General features: G+C 37.4%; 2 protein-coding genes, 1 long non-coding RNA gene and 1 other non-coding gene across 6 annotated transcripts in view; 3 read left to right on the top strand and 1 right to left on the bottom strand.

Annotated features, from left to right (window-relative positions):
• Positions 1–154: 154 nt before the first annotated feature.
• lsm8 (LSM8 homolog, U6 small nuclear RNA associated) lies at positions 155–2,585 on the top strand. Of its 2 annotated transcripts, XM_015055745.1 has the most exons (5): positions 155–249; positions 338–398; positions 1,248–1,288; positions 1,587–1,714; positions 2,296–2,585. In XM_015055745.1, exons 2-5 carry the CDS (start codon positions 368–370, stop codon positions 2,384–2,386), a joined length of 291 nt encoding a protein of 96 aa, XP_014911231.1. In that variant the 5' UTR covers positions 155–249; positions 338–367; the 3' UTR covers positions 2,387–2,585. The 2 variants fall into 2 exon arrangements, with proteins under 2 accessions (XP_014911231.1, XP_014911230.1); XM_015055744.1 differs by having other exon boundaries at positions 184–398.
• Positions 2,586–2,953: 368 nt separating this feature from the next.
• trnad-guc (transfer RNA aspartic acid (anticodon GUC)) lies at positions 2,954–3,025 on the top strand. The gene has a single exon. It is a non-coding gene; the product is annotated as a tRNA-Asp (tRNA).
• A 708-nt stretch (positions 3,026–3,733) lies between these two features.
• tymp (thymidine phosphorylase) lies at positions 3,734–13,798 on the bottom strand. Its single transcript, XM_015055742.1, has 10 exons — positions 13,616–13,798; positions 10,443–10,566; positions 10,173–10,375; positions 9,008–9,106; positions 8,802–8,931; positions 8,610–8,728; positions 7,584–7,746; positions 4,680–4,907; positions 4,011–4,151; positions 3,734–3,940 (listed from the first exon to the last, which is right to left on the bottom strand). The coding sequence occupies exons 2-10, from the start codon at positions 10,558–10,560 to the stop codon at positions 3,777–3,779; spliced, it is 1,365 nt and encodes a 454-aa protein (XP_014911228.1). The 5' UTR covers positions 10,561–10,566; positions 13,616–13,798; the 3' UTR covers positions 3,734–3,776.
• LOC106961765 (uncharacterized) overlaps positions 4,944–15,144 on the top strand; it is a 33,217-nt gene continuing 23,016 nt past the window's right edge. Inside the window, exons 1-4 of one of the 2 annotated variants that reach the window (XR_001427836.1) lie at positions 4,944–5,084; positions 5,254–5,378; positions 6,577–6,631; positions 6,935–6,977. This is a non-coding gene — a long non-coding RNA (uncharacterized LOC106961765). Of the gene's footprint in view, positions 5,391–6,576; positions 6,632–6,934; positions 6,978–15,144 lie in introns of both variants that reach the window. The other variant, XR_001427837.1, reaches the window with a different exon arrangement.

The following is a 15,144-nucleotide window of genomic DNA, read 5'->3' as shown; positions in this document are numbered from 1 at the left end:
GGTCACCATCTTGCAACTTTGATGACATTTACATTTTTTCTTTTTATGCGTAGTATAGCCAGTTATTTTCCATGAATGGATATTTGAGGATTTTAGTACTTTATCAGAAAACTGTAAGATGGACTGATTTATTTTTATTTTATTTATTTACGTTAAACCAAACCGGATGTGACTTCTTCACTCGGCGCTCTCCTCTTCTGCCTGACCTGCTCGGTGAATCTGTGGGAGACTAGTCTGGACTTTTCTCCGGTTTGTTGCCGTTACCTTCCGCGGCTGCTTTTGAACGTGGATATTAAAGAAAACCGGGAGAAATTTATTTTTACCAATTTGTCTGCAGGAGAAATAAACACCGAACTCCGGACTAAGGATGTCCACCGCCTTGGAGAGCTACATCAACCGTATCCTGCTTCTGTTAGCCCGCTAGCCTGCTAATCAATGTCCGTTTAAATGAATGGAGACATGCTAGTTAGCCTAGCCAGCTAATAAGCAAACTCCGCGTTAAAAAGAATGAAGACATGCTAGTTAGCTTAACACGCTAACCTTCCTAACTACGAGGAATATTTGGTTTATTTTCTTTATTTAAAGCAGTGTGCGCAACAATGAGACAAACATTGAGAGAAATGTTAGTATAGAAAAATCTGTTAACTCGTTTACTGGTTTTCGGAAGCCAATGTTATAACATTATTGTATAAAAATAAAATATCTAGATACGGAATTGTTAGTTTCAAGATTAGTTATTTATGCATTAACATTTGGTCTGTTTTTCGAAAATGTTTCATTTGGAATAGAAAGCCAGAATAATAATAAAAAAAAACACAAACCGTCTTTTAGCTTCATAATTGTATCTTCATAGTAAATGAGAGCAGAAGAATTTTCAATGTTTTTCCTTGTAGCCACAGTAATACAGTCGTATTCAATGAATTAGAATTTTACAGAAAAGTTTATTATTTCAGCTACACGCATAGATTAATTACACAGAGACATGTTTCTAAGCATTTATTGTGTTAATTATAATTTTCTACTTGTACCAAATGAAAACACATCATAGTGACAGTGCTGGAGAAACCTCTGGATGTCTCTGACTTCTCATTGAAATTAATTTAACTGTTGAAATGGTGCAGAAGGAAGATTTTTGTGTTTTAGAAACTTAATTTGAAAACTTCAGAATAACGAACAGCGTTTTAAACTTCTCTGTTGTGACTGTATGAAGCTGTAGATGTTTGTTTCTTTAACTGCTGCTGCTTCAGGCACCGTGGCCATTGTCACGTCAGACGGCAGGATGATTGTAGTAAGTATTTTAACTGGAGGACATTATGAACTCATGGATTCATCTGGGTTAATTATAATCAGATTTCATCCTCACAATTTTAAGACATATATTTTTTCTTGATATTGTTCAACACTAATTGACGCTAAGTGGGGTATGAAAGATTAATCTTTTATATTTGATCAGAAAAAATATTTGTTTTGCTGAACAGGTCTTTTACGATCGACTTTAAAACAAATCTGTGTTTTATATCTGGAGAAAAATAAGTTTTTCAAGAACTGACTGTACTTTTTAAAATGTGACCTGATTATTTGTTCAGGGAACCCTGAAGGGCTTCGATCAGACCATCAACCTGATCCTGGACGAGAGTCATGAGCGAGTTTTCAGCTCCACTCAGGGGGTGGAGCAGGTGGTGCTGGGACTCTACATCGTCAGAGGAGACAACGTGTGAGTTGTTTCCTGCCTATTAATCAGTGAAGTCATATTGACTAAAAAGTCTAAAATTCACTTTCAAACTGAGAAAATCTGCTGGAGAAAGGAGAACAGGTTTTTCAAAGGGTTTGGCTGGTTTGACTCGGAGCAGAGAGAGAGGGAACCACAGCAGCTGAAAATGTAACACTTGGTCACTAATTGAACTGATTCTACCAGACTTGTGTGGGAAAACATCCTTAAAATTTAAAACTACCTCTTGGCCTGCTAGAATGCAATTAACCAACCTCTGCAGAGTCTTGGTTTAAAAGCAGACTTAAATAATCAGGCTTTTATTTCACAAGCCTTTAATGTGATTAACTATATATTTATAAATCAACGTTGCTGAATATTAACAAGTAGTATTAATTCAAGCTGTATTGTAATTTGTCTACCTCGTATATCAGTGTTTTGGTTCAGACAGTGAGGAGGGGAATGGTTGTGTTTTTATGCATTTTGTTTAAATGTCTTGTTTTAACTGGACTGTGCTAAGCTCTGAGCTCTGAGGTGCTCCACAGAGAACTCCAGGGATCGAACCTCATCAGTTTGTTCTGTTTCAGAGCCGTCATCGGAGAGATCGACGAGGAGACGGACTCCACGCTGGACCTGGGAAACATCAGAGCCGAGCCACTCAACTCCGTTGTCCACTGACCTTTAAACTCCTCCATACCCTACTCTACTGTGTGTTCGTTTGCAAACTGAATAATGACTTTATCCTCTTATACACCTCTGTCTGTTTGTGGGATTTTATAAATAAAGATAATTGAACTGTTAGATATCAAAATTTGCTTTTCTGTGCTTCAATAGGAGACATTTTTAATAAACTTAATTTTTTTGTTGTCTTTGTATTGGATCTCATTTGTTTTGTTGTTTTCTAGGACACAGATTCACTTTAAGACCATGGTATTTAAAAAAATGTATGGAACAGATTTGTTTCTGTGGGATTGAGACATTCTGAATGTTTTATTTTGTATTTTCATTAAAACATAACGTTAAATCTCAAATACATTCACAATATAGCGGCTCATTTCTTTCAGTTTTGGCAAAATAAAATTTAATCTTTTCAAATTCACTGTTGTTGAAACATTCGGCAAAAAACTAAATCAACGTCCCACACTGACTGGGAAGCGATCCAACCAACGTGAACCGTAAAAATATCACGACCAGAACGGCATAGTTCGAACTTTATAAAGTCTACTAGCACTGGTTGGCGTTATCTCCTCGTTAGTATAGTGGTGAGTATCCCCGCCTGTCACGCGGGAGACCGGGGTTCGATTCCCCGACGGGGAGAAAATACCGTTTTTCATTTTTTCCACCCGCTTTACATCTTAGTGTATAAACTATTCATAATCTCCTTGACAAATTGTGCGCCTTTCACATCACTGATGTATATATAAAGATTCTTCATTTAAAAATGAAAGATTATGCGTGTTCTTCCTTAATATTTTCCTCCAATATTTGTTGTCATTAATTGTTTCGTGTACTGTTATGCTACTGATTGCTGTATCAAATTAGAGGCAATCTATCTGGGACGTCGGTCAGTTTATTGAAATCAGTTGAAATTCCTTTTTTTTACGTTTACGTTTTTACGCATTCTGCGTATTTTCTAACTGTCCAGCAGAGGGCGCCAAGAACCCAAACATACAATGTTCTGAAAAGACGTGTATTGATTTACTAGAAAGGAAAGGTTTGTCACTAAAATTATTTTAAAACGTTTCTTTCTTTATTTATCTTCTATTTAATACACTTAGAATTGTTTTTATTTTGTAATTATCTTTGAATTTTCTTCTTTGTAAAGTCTTTGAATTACTGTTTTGGTAGTAAACTAACAAAAATACGATTTTACTGTTTTCAGCTTCATTATGTTTTAATCCCAGCACACTGAAAAAGTATATGCATCCCTTAAGTTTAAGAAATTTTAAAAGTTATTACCTAAAAAGGTGGAAGTTTAATGGATAAATGAAAAGATATACAGAAACTATGTTTTTTGATTTGAAGATTTGCTACTTTTAGGATTATAACAGAAACTATAGAGTGTGGATCAGTTTGATGTATCACGGTGAGACTGCAGTACTTCTGCTACTAAAGGGTATCCATGTTCTGCTTCTCTGTTGTTTTTTCCTACAGTCAGAGCTTTCTGCAGCAGGTTGATCTGGTCTGGACCCGGAGCCGGATCTTCATAATGAATCCGCAACCAGGAGGCACCTGGAACAACAACAAATAAGACAAATTAATCAGGTAAAAAACAGGTAGCAAGCTGTCATCAGAGTCTCACCTTTTTGAACAGTCTGACCGGGAGACACCAGAAGCTCCGCCCCCACGCTGTGGTTGATTGGCTCACCTGCCTTCGATCGCCCCGCCCCCAATTTCTGCAGAACCTGAGCTAGAACCAAACCATCCACACCTACAACAACTCCTGGGTGAAGACAAAAGGGGGCAGGCGTTAATTCAAGAAGTTATATTTGAATTACTTAGAAAATAACGAAGATGTAAGTTAGAGTGAAAATGTGAGGTGTGCTGTATGAGGAGTTCAAAACCGTTTTAAATACAAGCTGATCCTCCATTTTTTAACCAATTTATAATCAGTAATCAACAGAAGAATATTACGGCACGGGTGAAAAAAAAATCTGACTTTAATCTCATTATTCTGAGTCTTTTTCTCAGAAGATTTAACTCAGAAATTTAACTTTTTTCCCCTCAGATTTCTGACTTTTGATCTAATCTCAGAATAATTTCTTAGATATTATTTTTTTTCTCAGAATTCGGATTTTCCTCTGAATTCTTACTTTTTTCCCAAAATGTTTCCTTTTTGATCTCTAAAGTTTCTGAGGGCAAAAATTAGGACGTTTTTGTCAAAATTATGATTTTTTTTTCTATTAGATTTCTGAAATTTAATCTCAAAAAATTAAAGTCAGAATCATTACTCATCATGGTTAAACTTGACCATCTATAGGAGTCTTCAGTTCCAGTTGATGATCAGACTTCCTCAGGACGCTGTAGTAATCAGTGTGGGCGGAGCAAAGCATCCGGGCCGTCTGATTGGCCACGCCCTGAGCCGTCATCATGGCCTCGAATTTAGACAAGGCAGCTCCACCAATCACAGCGTCGTAAATCTGCTTTCTGCCCTCTGATAGGCCCGGCGCCAGGTTCGTCATCTCCAGCAGCATTCCACCTACCGGAATCAATAATGATGCGTTCTCGGTCAATTTCTGCCATTTCAGCTTTTAATATTAATTTTAACACCAAGCAACTTGACTCCCAAGGAGTTTTTAAGTCAAAACACATTTGATTTTTGCTGAGCAGTTTGGGATGGCAGAATAAGCAGTTATTGTCCGCTAATGGACTGAAAGTAAGTGGAAAAAGGAGTAGCCAAAGTCTTCATAAAAACTACAAGATCTTCAGAAAGTCTTGGACACTGTTGATAAAGACTATTCTGGTGGATTATTTAATATGTAGAATCAAAATGTCTGAATAACACCAATCCAACTGTAAACGCTTTGATTTCCCTGATTTCCCAGTTTTCCTGAACTCCTCATTGACCTGTTTGCGCAACAGATGCTAGTGAGGCTAACGTTAGCCCAGCGAACCACTACAACGTCGGAGTTTAATAAATGCCAACTCGTTTCAACGCTTCCAAACGACGGTAAACACTAATGTATGCTTTTTTCGCTATATTTAGCCGTGTATGTCAATTAAATTCCTATTGAGAAGATATTAAATTCCAAAATTTAGATAATTAGCTGTGCAGCCAACCGCAGCACTTAGCTAATTGGCGACAGTTGGAGCTAAAGTTTTGCAGCTAATTAGTTGCAAAGCGCCCAGTTTTAGCTGGTTTTAATATACTACAAGGAAATTATCGGTTAGTTCAAGTTTTTAATGCACAGTTTTGGCAAAAATATGTGATAGAAATGCTTCATATTATCAAAACCTAGTAAAATACTACACTAAGCTAAGGCTTTGCTGCTGGTTTCCGTAGTTCATGCTTGACTGGTTAATGATAAACCACATTCCTTCTGGAGTTTATGTTGAAGAAATTATTACTTTGCAGTCTGGAAACATACAGAAGTTAATTTAAATATTTTGCGTCCATATCTTAAGTATGAAAAATTAAAGAATGTTAATATATTAAAATATTGATTATCATCCTATTGTTTATGAATCTATTATCAACTCATTCATTAATCCTTTTGAATTAAATATCATAGTAAAATATTAAGTTTCTTCATGCGTTTAGAAGACTTTTAATGGACTCTTCCCTCCTCAGTTTATGTGGTTATCTGTTGTTATTTATCACCAGTAAATATTGTTTGGGAAACATTACCAAGCACTGTCAGGTGAAATTACTCAATCAGGGGTTTTCATATATTGTGCACAACACAGAGAGCTTGTAAGATAATCAATAATGAAGCAGTTCTGAATGACAAGCTCTAACAGGCAGAGAAAGCACATGAGTTTTATACCAAGAATAAGGATCCAAAACAAGAGGAGAGGCAGTCTGCTTCTCATGCAGCTGTAGGAAAACGGCCCCCAACCTTGAACATGTAACCCAAAGAGCTTCATCAGGTGGGAAGTAGAATAAACATATACCTGATGGCAGATATTACCCAATAACAATTTTCTCACTACAATATACTTTTATAGAGTTTTAAAGGATGAAAGATAATTTAATTTTAATAAGAAAGGTCAATTTAAGCGTAAAAACAAACGATTATTAAGGATATCTGGAACCTGGAACTCAACTGAAACAACTTTTATAAAAACAAAATATGGCATATATAGACATAAAACTGCAACCCTTTAAGTTTGAGTGATTTTCTTTGTATTTTCAATTTTGTTTTTAGGAAATGGGTGACCAGACTGAAACCTCTGGAGAGACTGCTGCTGCTGCTTGTTCTGGTAAGATCAATCTGAATTACATTTATTAATTTCCTGTCTGTAAGTGTTAAATAAGTTTCTGTTCAGTTTTGAGAAGGACCAGAAATATGCATAGCTGTCTACATTTAATCAGTACAGAACATTTTTTTAGCATTAATTAGCTGAATGTGAAACATTTCATTAAATTAATGAATCAATTAGTTTTATTTATAATATAAACCTTTATTAAAAGTAACTCAAAATGCTGTTCAAAATTAAAACAGAAAGAAGAATCTTATAATCGATTGAGACAAGACCAGCTAAGATTGTAACTGTTGACTTCAGGAGGATGTCGACCTTGAAGAGGCTTGGTGGATTTCAGCGAACGGTGAGTTTTCTGTTTTTAATGTAAATCAACAGAATATCAAGAAGCTACAATCATTAACCACAAGAAGGTTTTGTGGTTGGATTGTTGTAGCTTCTTGTTGCTGAATTGTTTTTTTTTTTTTTTGTCTTTTTCATGTTGTTGATCCTTTTAGCTGGTGTATAAAAAAGCTCAAATCTCACATGTAGTTAAAATTTTTTTTTTTTTTTTTTTTGACAACGTATTTTGCCCCATTTCCGTTTATTATTAACGGACAGTTGACTCTTATAAATGTGAAGTTTGGAAATTTTGACCTCTCTTCAAACCAAACCAACTCTGACGGGGCTCTTGATGCCAAATGTTGTTTTGGTAGCCAGACTGTGAGTAGATGATGGACATTGATTTTCGCTGTTGGTTGTGAAGCTGGAAGTTTGTGGTTGTAATGAAAAGCAGACGGACGGAGGACGGCTCCAGGTGGAACTCCACCCCGTTTCTACGGTTTGCTCTCAGTATCTCAGACTCTGCTGTGGCTTTTATTCGTTAAGCACAGATTTTGCTTTCAGTAGCTGTTTGGTTGGATCTATAAACCATTGTGGGTCTAATTGGTACCAAATAGGTTCTTGTTGTTACCGAGCGTCGTGACCAGCTCCATCAGGTCATCGGGCCCATTTCCCTTCATCGTCTCCAGGGATTCGATCACCTCCAGGCTGTTTCCCACACATCGGCCGATGGTCCCGTCCATGCGGCTCAGCACGGCTCCCGTTCGGATGCCCAGGCTGTTTCCTGTTTCCATCTGAGAGAAACGTCAAGGCTTTACTAGAGCGGGGCGAAACCGCTTAGAAATAAAATCTACAACACATAGATTTTAACAAATTTAAAAACAAAATGTTTCACTTGATTTTTTTTCCAAAAAAGTAGCAAATGACAGAAAATATTTTCAAAAAGTGTTTTTTGAGTTGTACAAGGGAGGATTCTTGTTTAATTACAATAATATAGTCATAATATTAGCAGAATAAAGACACAGTTTTTCCAGGACAGCATCTTTAAATTACGAGAAAATCATTTTAATGAAAAAGTAAATAGATGTTGGGATTTAATGAGAGCAGTTCAGTCCATGTTGATATTTATTCGTTTAGTTGTCGCCTCAAACTCCAGCTGCTGAAAATAATTTGATGTGGCCAAATTTGAAGTTTTACCTCGTCTCTGAAATTGATACTAAACTTCATAAAAGCTCAACATTTCTCATATTTTATATTATTTTTCATGTAGGAGTTCTGCTTAAATTATTTATTCTCTTAATATCATAACTTCATTCTGGTAATATTAACACTTTAATGTTGTTTGAACTTTATCCTTGTATTAGTACGACTGTATTTCCATGAATTTATTCTCAGAATTTAAAAAAATAAAAAATCATATCTTGGCTTTACTATTCTGTCGTCGAGTTGATCTAAATATAAAGTCCAAATAAACAGAAGCTGTAAAACAAGATGGCCGCCCTTGACGCGCTGACATCACTCTGAACTATGGAAACATTTCAGATTCTTCCAAAAATTAAATCTTCAAAACCAAAAATTCGATTGGATTTTCCAACGCTGTAATTTAGCTGTTTATTAAACCTGAACTGCTAGGCGGCCATTTTGGAACTGGACTCACTAAGAGCTGAGCGAGCTGCTTGGCGCTCTGCAGGTCTTTGTACAGCGCCGCGCTTCCGAACTTCACGTCCAGCACCAGAGCGGACAGAGACTCGGCTCCTTTCTTTGAGATGATGGAACCTGAAAAACCCAACAGCGGCTCGTTCACATGTACGCCCCGATCCCAGCCGTCTCACTGATCCCAGTTCAGTACCAGTAATGAGTGGGAGGCTGTCCACGGTGCTGGTGGCGTCCCTCAGAGAGTACAGAACCCGATCAGACGGAACCAGCATCTCCGTCTGACCCACGATGCAGCAGCCCACGGAGGCCAGGATGGTCCGGATCTGCAGACAGGAAACGCCTGGTTGGTCACTTCCTGTCAGTGTTTCACATCTGGAGGAATAATCTGGCTCTCCTCACCTGGTCGGCTGATTGCTGGATGTTGAATCCTGGAATGGATTCCAGTTTATCCAGAGTTCCTCCTGTATGAGCCAAGCCCCGCCCACTGATCATCGGCACCTGGTGAAGACGAAACGAGCGCCGAGTTTACTGCAGGGTAAAGGTCAGGGTAAAGGTCAGGGTTCCCTGAGCATCTTCTGCTTCCTGGTGTCACGGCTAGCTGACTATATCAACTAAATAAGCAACATTTTCAATTCAGAAAACCTTTTTTCCTTCTAAATTATTGAATAAATAGACAAACAAAAGAAATATTTATTATTTATAATCTGTTGTTTTGGTGATGCAGTCTTCGGATTTGAGATTTGAGGAACTCTTTATCATTCATGGAATATTCTTAGAAATGTGGATGCTAACATTAGCATTAGCATCATGTTTACCTGACAATCGCATAAAATATTCTGCAGATTTTTCATTTTAGCCACTTAAGACTTCTTTTTATTTATAAAATACCAAAATTAAAAGATGCAAATAAACGAATGATTAAATTTATTTTTAAAATAAGAAAATAAACATTTTACTGCCTGAAATGAAATAACAGCATTCCTTTAATGAACGCTTGATTATTTGTAGCAAAGGATTCATCTGCAGCTAAAAGCTCAACCATTTCTGCTCAGATTATTAGCTCTGCGTTGAGCTGATCTGGTGATTTATTGGTTTTTTGGATTAACAGATGAATAATTGGATATCAAAAGGAGCTTAAGAGGTAATTTTGTTTTGTAAGTTAAAACTGCTGCTCTTGTAGTTTTGGGTCAGACGTATTTCCGAAGGTTTTTTCCCATCTTGTTTTGTAAAGTTTTGGCTTAATTACAGCTCTGAGCCTGTTGTTCTTTATTACCTTTTTTTGAGTCTCCAGTTAACAATTAATCGATTACGAAATTTGTTATTTCAATAATTGATTAATCACAATTAATCCGATTAATCGTTTCAGCCCTAGTTCAAAGTCTACCACATGAAACGCCAGAGTGACCAGAGTTCACTCATCAGTGCTGCCCCTCCCCCACCTGTTGCCTGCCCTAAATATAAAGTGTCATTAGAGGAGAATAAAAGGGAAGAACTCCTTATTGGATCCATATGAGTAACTATTCAAGGTTTTCCAGTAGAAACACTGACTTGGTCCAGGTGTTACCTTACAGCCACAAGCCGCCAGTGCCGGCGCCAGCACCAGGCTCACTTTGTCCCCCACCCCTCCCGTCGAGTGTTTGTCCACCATCAGCCTCTTCCAGCTGTCCGGCCACTTCATCACTTCCCCGGACACCATCATCTCCCGGGTCAGCGTGCGAATCTCCGCGGCCTCCATCCCTCGCTGCCAGATCGCCATCAGCATGGCCCCTAGAACGCAGAGGCAGAAATAACAGCCGCTCGGCTTCGGTTTGGCTCTGAATCGAGTCGTTCCTACCGATCTGGCAGTCCTGCATCCGTTTGGTTGTTACAGACTCGATGAAGAACTTGATCTCCTCATCAGTCAGCTGACCTCCGTCCCTCTTCTTCCTGATTAGATCTACGATGGACAGCATGGCGGCCTGGAGAAACACGAATCTTCAGCTCCAATATTTACGTTTGGATGTTTACTGAGCCAAACATCAACTTTTTATTGGGTTTTAATTGGGGCTGATTGAATCAAATCAACTCTGTGAGTTTCTGATGACATAACATAATAAAACCTATTCCCTAATATTCCAGATTAGCTAAAATAATGTTTTCCATTTGTCAGATTTTAGTATTTCTTTGAAGTGAAGTTTGTTAGTATAGCATATTTCAGCAAAATGACAATTTAAATTGTTTTACATGATGAAAACATAGATCATTAAATAAAGAGAAGTTATAAAAGTTATAATCCAGACCAAAATTAATATATTTTCTAGTTATATTTGCTCAAATTCAGCTCTAAATACATTTTGTTTTTAGCCCTGATTTAAAGGAACTCAGTGTTTCGGTTGTTCTGCAGTTTTCTGGAAGTTTGTTTCAAATTAGAGGAGCATAAAAACTGTTAATTCACAGTAATCAGCCACGCCCCTAACTCCTCCTAACCTCCAGCGGACTGACTACTGACCAGCTCTCCATCTCACGGGTCCGAAAAGCCTCTAATTCCTGGGTATTACCGCAAATAAGAATGTAGAGAACTTTTGTTTAAGCTGGGAGCGAGAAAGATTCGTCTAAGCTCTAAATTTTCATCCAGACGTTATGACCCGCTTCAGTCCATGATTCAGACATCGGAGTAGCCCCGCCGGTGTCCGAGCTCATAAACCACGTCTGCTCATGGTAGCTCTTTCTCTATTTATTAACGTGCACTTGTTACCAGCTTAGATAATTTTAGCGACTAGGAATAAGTCCCAGGGTCATTATTTATCTGAACTAAAGAACGTACGAAGCCACCCTGATTTACTAGGACCACAAACACTGGTTTTACAATAATCAGAAGAATTAAATTTAGTTGACTCAAATAATTTAACTGTCCACAACATCAAATTAGACTTTAGTATTTTATTAGCAAGCTTTAGCAGGGGAGAAAAGACATACAGCAATTAACAAAGGATTAAGTAATCAATAGATTAAAGAAAATTTAGAGATTTCACCTAATTCTAAACCCTACACTGTGTCTTACTCTAACCAGAGGCTTTGGGGGAGGCAGTATTACTCAAACCCAGATGCAGAGACGATCTTTGGCAGCAGAGAACTTTAACGTCCATGGATGGAGTCCTGTCTTTGTCTTGGCAGAATCCTTTTAGAATAGATCCAAAGTTGAACTGGTGAGAATCCTCAACAAACTCAGTTCTTAATCCAAATACGATCTTTGTCCATTCCCCATGTCCACTGCAGCATCGTTGGAATCCTTTGGGTTGAGTGTGGGGCCGCAGTCGAATCAGAATCCCGGGTTGTGGGTAAACGGATCTTGTTCCTTTCTTGTGCAGCGAGCAGTCTCATCGTCCCGGGGTATCATCACGCAGCCCTCCGTTGATTCTGCATCTCCGTGTGCTCAACTCGAACGCCGCGGAACAAAGAACCCCGATCCTCCTGTCTAGTGTCTTTTTATTCTTATCAGCAGCCGCCCAACTCTTTCAATTCCTCTTTTTTGGTCGTGTACAGGTCAGCAGCCCACACAGCTGCGTCTTGGTTGGCCTCAAGATGAACTCCCTTGTTTTTTAGAACTGAACTTTCTGAAGTTCTCTGTTTGCCCTCTGCACCTGTTTCCTTCATGCATCTCAAAAATCTCACTTCCTGTTTCTGCTTGGACAGATGATCTCATATCCATCACCATCTTGGAGACATGATGTCTGTTCTGATGACCTAATGTCTTGGTCACCTCTGCTCTCCTTTCGGTTCCTCTTTTCCCCTAACCTTTCACCTACCATCGACCTCTAACACAACATCAGTGACCTTTAGTTACAGTTACACATTTCACCACATTTCAAGTTCAATGTCAAAATCACATTTATAACCTTTTAGTTTTTCTGATTTAGCATTCATTTGTAATTTTATAATAACCATCACTTAGTAGTTACTCCTATTATAATCATAATGTGAGTTATTACAGACATTTCTGAAAAGAAACCAAGAATAATCCATTATTCTAATTATTTGACACCATGTTACAGTTACTTCTTTCACCTTTAAGTACTTCCATAAGTACAAGAGTAAGTGTTAAATATTCTTATAATCAAACCAACATCAACCATTGGTTAAACCAATATTAATTATTGGTTTAATCATAAGTTATCATTATTAATTCAATGATTTTACTCTGGGTTTTATTCAATTACTCAAAATGTTTAGATTTTATTCTTTAAACCTTTAATGCCCTGAATGAGCAGCCTGAACTATTTTTAATCACTGCAGGCTGGAAACTTCCTCTTTCTTCAGGAAACCTGCTTTTCCTGTTTCATAACTCTCTTTCTGTCTGACTATGATTTTTTATGATTAAATAGAAAAAAGTAGAATTAAAGCAAAGTTTGCAGGACACAATAACAACACACACAACCAGATTAATTTTATTACCATCTGACTCTACTGTTGGGTCTTGATGTCACCTGTGTAATCAGTTTTAAAGATAACTTTATTTATTGTTATTATTAAATTAAAATCTCCAGAATGGGGAAGTGGGCTGAGTTCGACTTTTCACAACAAAACTGAAAGCTGATTCTCCATTTTTAGTAATTTATTTAATATTTTTTGGTGATCAAATAAATAATTTAACTAAATTGATTAGAAAAAAATACTTGAATTTAGTTGGTACTGCTACATAAAAACATCAGAGTTTTTGTGTTTAAAATGCAGATTTGTCCAGTTCAAGGCTTTTTAATTCAAAAATGAATAAACTTCCTCCTTTAAGCGCTTATTAAAGTCACACAGACGGTAAATCATTTAACTGAAAATCTGCTACAATTCAGCAGATTTTCTGCCAGTTTATTGTCTCCTCAGCAGTAACAACTTTTTATTTTGCGACTAATCTTCAGCGTCATTAACCAACCAATAAAATCTGCTTTAAATAGAGAAAAATCTGATTTAAATGTAGCGTTTAGCTGGTCATAAAAGTCAAAGTGAGTGAGGCATCGCGCAGCAGATCGATCCTACCTGTTCGGCAGTCGAAGTGGCGTTGACCTGTTGGCAGAACGAGCCTCCTGCAGGTCGGCGCCATCAGCCAATCGGAGAGCAGGGGGAGGAGCCAGTTAGTTTACAGGAAACTCCTGGGTCACGTTGACGTTCATGTTGTGGTTATCTCGGTTTTGTTTGCAGACTGACCTGTACCTTCATGCCAGGATCTGCAGTTTGGATAAAAACCAAACTAACTCGCTTTAAAAACAGGTGTGACATTTTAAGTTGCTTAAGATGTTTTATCCCTTTAATCTGCAGCTTATTCAGAAAACTTCATTAATCTGACCAGAATATTTAAGATTTTACAGAAAACTTCATTAATCTGACCAGAATATTTAAGATTTTACAGAAAATCTTAAATATTTTAAGATTTAAGATAAATAAATCTTAAATATTTAAGATAAATATGGTCAGATTCATTAATCTGACCAGAATAATTAAGATTTTACAGAAAACTTTATTAATTTGACCAGAATATTTAAGATTTTACAGAAAACTTCATTAATCTGATAAGAATATTTAAGATTTTACAGAAAACTTCATTAATCTGACCAGAATATTAAAGATATTTTACTGAAACTCTAATCATTAATACCATCAGGAGTTTCTGGTTCTGGTTTATTCAACAAGGCAACTCAAAGTGCTTTACAGGAATTAAAAGAAAATACAAACAAAATAAATCAAAGGAAAGAAAAATAATCTAATCTTGATCTAAATTAGATACTCCTGTTCAGGGTTGGTAGATAAGTATCCTCTGGTCTGATTCCTTTTCTCGGTTGCAATAATGGGAGTCTCTCTGCATAATAATGTAAAAATGTAACTAATTAGTATAATATTGATCTAATAGTGAATACAGTTTCTAAAAAAATAAGCTAAAGAGTGACTAAATTGGAGTCTCTGGAAATCCAAGTTTGTCCAATTCCCTTTATGGGCTAAATAGGGAGTACTCCACAGTTTCTAAGAAAATAAAACAACACAGAGGAAAGGACACATTAGGGCAAATGGCAACATTCAGACAAAACAAAGGGCAAAACAAAGACATGAGTGAAGGCGGTGACGTCACAGGGACATGAAACCACGATGCTCAGCCTCCCGGCAGAAGTCCGATAAAGATGTTGTTATCGAGGAATGATGTCCTGAGGAGCGCTCGGCTCCACAGCTGCATGGATAACAGGAGGGGTGAGGTGGGAAGGAGCATTGTGTTGGAGATTGAAGACATCTCCTTCCCAGGCCACACGGGGAAAGCCAATTCAGATACAGAATGTTTTAGGTCGGGTAGATTATGAATTTCAATCTTCCCTAAAGTCTCTCCGCTACATCTCAGTTCCCAATCATCTAAATTAGTTAGGTTGTTCCACTGAACTGAAACTAGCAACTTCTCCAAGATCGATTCCATCCCATTAGTGAGTTTTAGAGTCCTTCTCTCTGTCCACACCAACAGCCTGAGTGCTCACTAGTTCGACTAAGTCCGTCACAAATTTGTCGATAATCCAGGAATCCACAAGCTC

Source organism: Poecilia latipinna, unplaced genomic scaffold, assembly GCF_001443285.1.
Source record: "Poecilia latipinna isolate Pla-1442-1.1 unplaced genomic scaffold, P_latipinna-1.0 Scaffold1333, whole genome shotgun sequence".
NCBI lineage: Eukaryota > Metazoa > Chordata > Actinopteri > Cyprinodontiformes > Poeciliidae > Poecilia > Poecilia latipinna.
The sequence above is the reverse complement of the archived record's forward strand: the minus strand, read 5'-3'. Positions and strand labels throughout refer to the sequence as shown.

Excerpts from the sequence above, each read along its gene's own strand:
- tymp (XM_015055742.1), bottom strand. The coding sequence starts at position 10,560 with ATGCTGTCCATCGTAGATCTAATCAGGAAGAAGAGGGACGGAGGTCAG. Across the intron at positions 8,729-8,801 it reads CAGCCTCCCACTCATTACTG|GTTCCATCATCTCAAAGAAA; the intron begins GTACTGAACTGG and ends TGGGTTTTTCAG. Across the intron at positions 3,941-4,010 it reads CGGTCAGACTGTTCAAAAAG|GTGCCTCCTGGTTGCGGATT; the intron begins GTGAGACTCTGA and ends TTGTTGTTCCAG.
- lsm8 (XM_015055745.1), top strand. The coding sequence starts at position 368 with ATGTCCACCGCCTTGGAGAGCTACATCAACC. Across the intron at positions 1,289-1,586 it reads CAGACGGCAGGATGATTGTA|GGAACCCTGAAGGGCTTCGA; the intron begins GTAAGTATTTTA and ends TTATTTGTTCAG. Across the intron at positions 1,715-2,295 it reads ATCGTCAGAGGAGACAACGT|AGCCGTCATCGGAGAGATCG; the intron begins GTGAGTTGTTTC and ends GTTCTGTTTCAG.